The sequence below is a fragment of the Abramis brama genome, assembly GCF_963993115.1.
Source record: "Abramis brama genome assembly, chromosome: 17".
Lineage (NCBI taxonomy): Eukaryota > Metazoa > Chordata > Actinopteri > Cypriniformes > Leuciscidae > Abramis > Abramis brama.
The window spans coordinates 20,607,892-20,616,267 of NC_139979.1; the positions used below are offsets into that span (position 1 = coordinate 20,607,892).

The 8,376-nt window shown below is 37.4% G+C and overlaps 1 protein-coding gene across 1 annotated transcript; it reads right to left on the bottom strand.

Moving 5' to 3' along the window:
* Window positions 1-710: 710 nt before the first annotated feature.
* On the bottom strand, window positions 711-5,092 carry rcvrn2 (recoverin 2). Its single transcript, XM_084089202.1, has 3 exons — window positions 4,051-5,092; window positions 1,536-1,647; window positions 711-1,271 (listed from the first exon to the last, which is right to left on the bottom strand). Exons 1-3 carry the CDS (start codon window positions 4,429-4,431, stop codon window positions 1,186-1,188), a joined length of 579 nt encoding a protein of 192 aa, XP_083945328.1. The 5' UTR covers window positions 4,432-5,092; the 3' UTR covers window positions 711-1,185.
* Between the last annotated feature and the right edge of the window lie 3,284 nt (window positions 5,093-8,376).

The window sequence follows — 8,376 nt, forward strand, 5'->3', positions numbered from 1 at the left end:
AGGTTTAGAATTAGTTGTGGGGGAGGGATTAGGATTAGGGGTGGGGTTAGGATTAGGCAGTCAAGTACTGACGTCAACGAGGGAGGTAATAATTTTGCAAGGAGTTGAAATTCGGCATAACACCGGAAATTCGTGTCAATAGCGGAGAAAGAGTTAAAGAGACTGGAGAGAGAGGATGGACTGTGAAGTTGGAGATTTTGAAATGTCTACTTTGCAATGTTGGACAGGCGATTATGTTAGTAATCCTGACTTGGACTAAGAAAGTGAGGAAAGGAACGGTTAGTAAACAGTGTTATAAAGAGCATAATGATGACTCTTCAACACAATATTAGAAAGTACTCACATACAGACTCGCATTTACCTGTGTGCTGTGCATGAAGTATATATCTGGCCCAAATTTGCCATGCGTTGACAAACACAAAGATAATCTAGGATTACGGGTAAATATTGCCATGAGAATGTTAAACCTCTCGGCCTCTAGCAGACCATCAGAGATTAATGTGCTGCCCATTCCAGCGGTTCACTTGAACTCTTCACCTCACCCAAACAATTACACACAAATTCACTCATACTGACACAGAATAGTGAGACTCATGGTAGCCTTTTATTGTTTTAGTTTTATTCCTCAGCTATGGACATCAAAAAACAAATTTGCACAATTTAAATGACAAACATTAATGAATATATTGTGCAATCATCCTGGATGATAATTTTTATTTTTATTTTTATTTTTTTTTAGTTGGCCTTCATCTGCATTTTACTTCTTTTACAAGAGGAACATGAATTATCTAGCACTCATTTCATTTTATAAAGAAAAAAAAGATTGCTTACAGCTCAAGAGTATATCGTTATAATTTCATCTTTCAGAAAGTGTTTTTTCACACAGTTCAACACATAATGTTCCCAGCAGTGACACTTTACTATGAGTTTACAATCTTTAATAATAATCACTTTAACCTACCCTCACTCCATCTATCATGACTCGCTCCAAATATATTGCAGTTAATGGGCTTTCAGATATTGACCAAATTATTTCACACTAATACAAGAAACAGACAGATATGGCCAGATTAAAGGGGTAAAAGTTAAAAACAAACTAAATGAAAAAGAAGGGGGGGGGGGGGGGGGGCACAAAAGGAAACCACATGATAATAAAAATACAGTGTTACTGTTCTCGTTTTATTGTTACTTTTTAGGCTCATATTGAATAAGGTGGATAGCGTCTTCATTTTCAAGAACACCTTGAATAAACTCGCCCTCAGCCAATCGCTCTGGGAAAAAAAAGAGAAGGAGAGGGTGAGAACCCTCAATGTTACTGGACAATATTACATAGCTTTTAACAGCAGCTTTTTGACATTACCATGGTACCATCTACCATCATGAAATTTTAAAGTAACAGACTTGAAACTTTTACCATGTATCCAGGGATGGCAGATATTTGATAATAATATATCTATTGTATTATTTTAAAAGATATTCAAATAGTTAAACAGTTATCCTATTTAAAAACTAAAATATAAAAACAAAGACATTACCATTATCTTTTTTATTGAAGTACGACCACAGTTTGTCTGCTCTCTTCTCAGCAGTGTTTGCGTCTTCTGGAAGATCCTCTTGGGCCTCTTTAGGGATCAGCTTAAAGATAGCCTGAAGATCAACAAGATGGAAGAAAAGTGAAGATGAGAAGGGAGGAAAAATAACAGACTAATGCTCATGCTCTGTTGAATACTTGTAACACTTAATTTCGTTCTACCTAAACACCATTCTACCTAAAGTAACTTTGCAACTACATATCAACTATACCAGTCATGTCTGTTTAACATCCGCTAACATTTTATTATGATGCTCCCCTAACAGACATTCTACTGACTATAAGTACATGTCAACATATTCTACTAACCCTAACCTAACAGTCTACTAATTCTCTAATGAGAGTTAGTTGCCATGTAGTTGGAAATTAATGCTAGTTAGTTGACAATCTTGCAAAGTTAGAATGTCCAAAGTGGAAATATAGTGTAACCTGAATAATTTCTAAAACCTCTCTCTTTCATTTACACATTATGGGCTTGGAACTCAAAGAAAATTGCACATCAATCAACTTGAAAAATGTTGGTTTATATCCAAACACAACGACTTAAATTTAACTGATATTAATGTTGTGGCCATTGTTATAATATATATATAATCTGTTTGCCTTTTAATAATATTATTCTAGTCTAGCCACTATTTCCCAATCTCATAGCATTTTCTCCCCAATACATCAAAAGTAAACACCTTAAATCTCAATACAGGCTATGTCATATTTTATTACATTATTCATTTTCAGACAGTGAAAACCACATCCATTAGTCATCAGCCATAATTGGGAGTGTCAAATGAATGACCATCTGCTCTTCTGATGATGCTTGTCTGGAGGTAATCATAGATTAGGACCACTAATGCCAAGGGTTATTAACATAGACTTTAGTTTTGCCTGACCACAGCTGACCTGGATCTGAGTGGTTCAGTGATCTGAGGAGATGTTTATCTCTGACACATAAGACACGTAAGAATAATACAGATTAGATGCAGTACCAACACTGCTGCCAAAACCACTCACTGGCCTCAACAAGCCCAGTCTTTAATCAGCTACTCTTTGGCATTCAGTCGCTGGCATGATGACAGAGACATTTACACTTATAAACAACCAAATCAGTGATCACAAAGCCTGAGTATGAGGTCAATGCCTATCTGACACTAGCTGTGTGAGAATAACCATTTTAATATACATCCACAAATGCCTTAATGCCATAAACAATGCATCAAAAAAGTAAGTGTATCTCCTGTCCAATAGTATCCATATTGCATCTTAAGTTTTCGTGGTGGTGTACTCTCTTCCAGTGCTTTAATTTATATTACTGTACCAATCTCCGTGACTCTTTTTTTTGCTTTTTTTTCCTCATGTTTGTCCTCCTGGACATGTAATATGCAATTTATGTTCCCACTGTTTACTGTGACTTCTATGACCCACTGATCCAGAGTCTTTCTAAAAAAAGTCTCTCACACTGTAATCCCCCCAGCCACCTGTCTGTCCACCTCCGAAAAGGCCTCTGTGTGCATTTATTGTTCAAGCTAAACCATGTATCAGATGGATTATTCTGGGATCGGCCAATTCCATTAGCCATGCTCCGAGGCACTGGCTTATTAAGTCAAAGTTACAGGATAAGACATGTGGCTTCTTTTTTAATGATGCCTTGTGCTTTGTTTGTGTTCAGTACATTGCTGACAAAACAAAACTTAGAATGAGAATAGAGAGAATATTTAAAGTCTGGTTCATTGATCAGGAGAAAGGTTAGAATGCATCTGCACTATATTGGGGCAGGGGCAAGTTGTCACATGGGGGAAGTGGTCTGTATTAAGACTGCATAGGGATGTATTTCAGTAACTATAAGGATTTGAGTCTAATGTTTTTCAAGATGGTTTCAAACATCTTAAATCAGAATAATTTTGTCCTCTAAAATGTTAATATAATCATTTGTAACAAGTGAACACTAAAACCACACTGGGATACATTCAGAAAAGAGTCAGCTATAATGAAGACAGAGTTTAACCGAAAAGTTGAACTTTTTTCAGGACACCACTTTATTTATTATAAATGACTGGTTGGGGTAAGTTGGCATCTTAGCATGTTGTCGCTTCTTTAAGTGTTATACATTGAAAAATTGTACAACATTGTTCCTACATTCTTTTTTAATCCTTTCATTTAATAATTGTTTTACTGAAATGATAGGCTTTTTAATGGCAGGTTCCATTATGACAACTTGCCCCTGTGTGACAACATCCCCTGCATATTGGGGCATGTTTTCACTAAAGGTCAATTTTTTTCCTGGGGAATAAGGGTGAAATGTTCAATAATATGTGATACTCTGAGAAATTGCAGTAAAATAGTGTGACGACTAGCCCCAGTCTCCCTACAAAAATACACTCACTCATTTATGCTATGATTTTGAAGAGAAGCCACACAACAGTGCCACAAAGGTTTCATATTTGTGAATATAGCATTTGACCTACCTGGCAGATTTCTCTCACTTCTGACTTGGTGATGTAGCCGTTCTTGTCAACATCGAAGAGTGAAAAGGCCCACTCCAGCTTCCGCTCCGTCTTTCCAGTTGATGTCATATGTAGAGCGATGATGTATTCCTTGAAATCCAACGTTCCATCATCATTCGTGTCAAAGGAGCGGAAGACGTGCTGGGCATATGATGCGGCGTCACTTTCTGGGAAAAAACGTTCATAGATCTTCTTAAACTCTTCTGGTGTGATACGGCCAGACGGGCACTGCTTCTGGAAGTTCTCATACCACTGTGCCAGTTCATTCTCTGAGAATTTGGTGTTGAGTTTGAGATCCTCCAGGATCTCTTTGGACATAGCACTGCTTTTGGCATTCCCCATTTTTGGCAGCTGGTGGAGGGCAGGGGTTCAGGAAGTGTTGTTTGTCGGGTCCTCCTTTCCCAATCAGAGAAACGCTCTACTTTGAAGCTGCTCTTGTTGAGATGTTCTCAGAGAATCTCTTTTTTTGTTGGGTGCCTGTAATTAATGTCCCCAAAATTTCCCTCAAAACTCCTTTGAAAATGATGGATTTATAGATGTTCCTCCAAAGAGTTAGCAGAGAAAGAACAATGTCTGTTGTAATGAAGCTCTCAAATGTACAGGGAAGAATGACCACTGATTTATGACGGTGGCTGCTGATGGGTGGGTGAGTGAGTAAGTGAGTGAGTGAGGGTGGGGCAGGTGAACTTAGGCTGTTACCTTTGAATGCAGGTTTAAGTCGCTAAAGAGGGATTTGACATGGCTGAGCCTCTGAGCCCCAAATTAACAGCTCGGGACTATCCCCTTCCATTAATTATTACAGTAATAACCCTGAATACAATCAAAACAACATCTCATATCTATCTATCTATCTATCTATCTATCTATCTATCTATCTATCTATCTATCTATCTATCTATCTATCTATCTATCTATCTATCTATCTATCTGTCTATCTATCTGTCTATCTGTCTGTCTGTCTGTCTGTCTGTCTGTCTGTCTGTCGTTTGTGTAAATGAGTTCTGGGACAGTTGATAAAACTGTCACTTGCCTTAGGCAAATACCCAGTTGTCACTACATCTTAAACTTGTTGATGATAAACATGTTATGTCACACAAAATAAACATTTAGTTTGTGTGACGTATCAAGCCTTATTTTGAATTCTGCTCATTTAAATATGTAACAATTTTACTGTAACACTATCTAGCTAACTCCTATTTTTATTTAACATGTTGAAATTGTGAAACTGGCTTGAAATCAAGAAAACTATGCACAAATCAATAAGGTTTCACACCTTATACTATAGGTGTGTTTATGAATTTATACATTGCATTGAAGTGCAATTTCCAGCAATTGTTCCAAATCGCATATTTAACTAATTATCGATTTATTTATGCATCATACTGATTAAAAATGGCAGTAAATAAATATGTGATATAGTGGTAATTTTGGTTTTCTTTTAATCAACCTTGCAGGTAAACTCCAGAGAACCTTTATTTACAGAACTTTCTAGGTGGGCGACATATTTTGTTTGGGTCACAGCTGACTGATATCAAGAAATACTATAAGGCAATTGTATAGAACATATATGGACAACATATACAAATTCACAAAAAAAGTAAATGTTTATTATTGTGAAAGAATAAGATGACTCCAAATCATTTCAGCTGCAAAAGCGCAGTGGTAAAGTCATTAACAATGAGTCCTGAATATGCAGTCATGTCCTCAACTGACAGTCTTAGTCCTCTTAATGAGACATCCATGCACGCTGGCACAGAAAGCAGCATCCAGACAACCAAACTGACCTTTTGTGACTGCAAGGCGGGTGCCAGCAAGTCTGGGCTATATCTCGAGAAAACAAAAGACTCTCATGAGAATTACCATTTGAACTCTCTCTTGCAAATGTAACAGCAACATCCGAGATGCAGCACACAGCGCAGCTCACACCTCATTTTTATAGTCTCATCATCTCCCCCTGCTCCCCCTCTTCTCCTCCTCACTTAAAGCTCACCAAAAAACAATGTTAAGTGTGTACAAAAAAGTAACTATCATTTAAATTGTCTCAGTGCGCCTGGTAAAATGGTCTCATTCTCCCAGCCATAATGAAAAGCTAAAATAAGTTATAAAATATGAGAAATGTGGTGTGCCCCGTAAAAGTGTGCCCTCCCCCAGATCCTCCATTCAAACTACCTCCTGTATGGAAATAAGTATTCTTCTACAGGTATCATTTACATTCAATTTACATTCGTAACATTCAATTACAAATTCTGATCTCACAGTTGTGAACCCCCCAATAGGGGACCAAAATCTAATTATAATGACAGACACCACCATTTGGTAAGCATATTGAATTTATTCAATTGGGTTTATAAGGAAAATTGGCAAAAGGTTCGAGGAGTCTGTAGGTAGACTTCCCACACGATCGCCGTGTGTAGTTTTCATTGCCAGGTAAACATTTCTATAATTTGTAAACATTTGATTTTATTCTGACTGACTCTGAAATTGTTTTCCCAAGTAGATTAAACAGATTCGTATGTTACCGCAAGTTTTGCGTCATATTAGTGACGACTAATATTTGGCATTAATTCAAGTGTACTTGGTTTGCAAAGACAAGAAGTGAATTTCCATTTAGAACAGCAAATGCTGCTTGACCAATCTAAATTTGGGTGTGTCTTACCTCTGTTTTAATTTAATGTTACTTTAGATAAGTGTACGTGGGAAACCACGGCATGGCCAATCCAAAGCTATTATAAGAGAAGTAATGTTGAGAAATATAGCAGCACCTGCTATAGGTTTTATATGGCTTTTTAAAAAAATCAGCTTTATCTGTTTTATTTGAAGAAGCATTTACGAACTATCAACACTTTCACTGAGCGTGAATCCAGTGACAGCAGCTTTTGCTGATGTCAATATCAAGTTCATTGAGGTTAATTTGAAACACGGTTTTGTTTGATGGTGTTTCAATTGCAAGTTGTAATCAGGGGACCATTAAGCCTGGACCTGACATCTGCCGTACCCTCATTTCCAGGAACAATCCCTCTTTTAATCTCATTCCTGTACTCCTCACCTCTCTACAACTTTTCTTGCCATCTGCCCTTTATTGGGTCTGTTGTCATCTCTGGTGCTGGTTTTCTAATTTAATGTATTATGCATTTTTTTTTAGTTCGGCATCAAACTCATAAGCAACATGACTTTATCCTGCTCACTGATTGTATGTTGCCCATGGTGTCCTTTCACACTTGCACATAAACTGTTGTTACTCCAATAAATTCATGAGGTCATGTTTGGTTTAGTGACTAGCTGTTTTAGTAGCAGCTGTGTTTAGGTTCATTTGTAAATATCATTAGATTGTTGAACCTGTGACACACGACAATTCTGTTAGGTCATTCTAAATAAATACTGGCAGTATTTTAGCTGCGTGTAGCAGACATTTACTTCTCTCTGGGCTTTAGTGACACACCTCTTCCATAGTAATATTATCGGCCACATTGCTTTTTCTATCATAACAATGCGTTTACACTGCTGAGGAGCGAGCAAAGGGGTGTTTTCAATTCATTGCTATGAAAGAGCAACACACTTGGGTGGTGGATTGTGGGATTAACAGCAGACTGGAGATTGAGAGTATGAAAAAGTGATAAACTTTATGCAAATGTAAAGAAAAAGACTGCTGTGCAGGTAGTAACACATGTCATGAGCATTTAAAGGGGTGGTATAATGCCCCTTTTTACAAGATGTAAAATCTCAGTTGTCCCCAGAGTGTGTAAGTGAAGTTTTAGCTCAAAATACCCCACAGATAATTTTTTATAGCATGTTAAAATTGTCCCTTTTTGAGGGTGAGCAAAAACACATTGTTTTGTGCGTATCCATTTAAATGCAAATGAGCTGCTGCTCCTGGCACAGAGGGCGGAGCTACAACAGCTTGTGTCCTTTTAGCAGCTTGTGCGCACTAAAATGTCAGAAACTGTTCTGCCTTTTATGTTCAATCGGACAATGATGGAGAGACTAAAAAAAAAGTGACAACATGTAGAATGCAACAGGACATTTCTGAATGGTTAGTTGATGAATTTATGTAGCTGATGTGGAGTTAACTATCTTCAAGTCATTGATTAGCATATTCTGTCATTATAATCTATAAATCGCTCATGTGGGAACTGTTGTAAGATGCCTACAGAGTGACATGCTATTGCATTTGTGTTACGTACTGAATTGCAATAAATGTGAAAAGACGGATACGACAGCTTGAGCTCTACTACAACAACTCTTCCTCTTTTCATACTCACCCCATTTGTTGCGTGTTTTCAGGGGCAG

Bases quoted from the DNA above. Each gene is read 5' to 3' on its own strand.
- rcvrn2 (XM_084089202.1), bottom strand. From the start codon at position 4,431: ATGGGGAATGCCAAAAGCAGTGCTATGTCCAAAGAGATCCTGGAGGAT. The intron at 1,648-4,050 runs GTAGGTCAAATG...GTTGATCTTCAG, and splicing joins AAGTGAGAGAAATCTGCCAG to GCTATCTTTAAGCTGATCCC. The intron at 1,272-1,535 runs GTAATGTCTTTG...TTTTTTTCCCAG, and splicing joins CTTCAATAAAAAAGATAATG to AGCGATTGGCTGAGGGCGAG.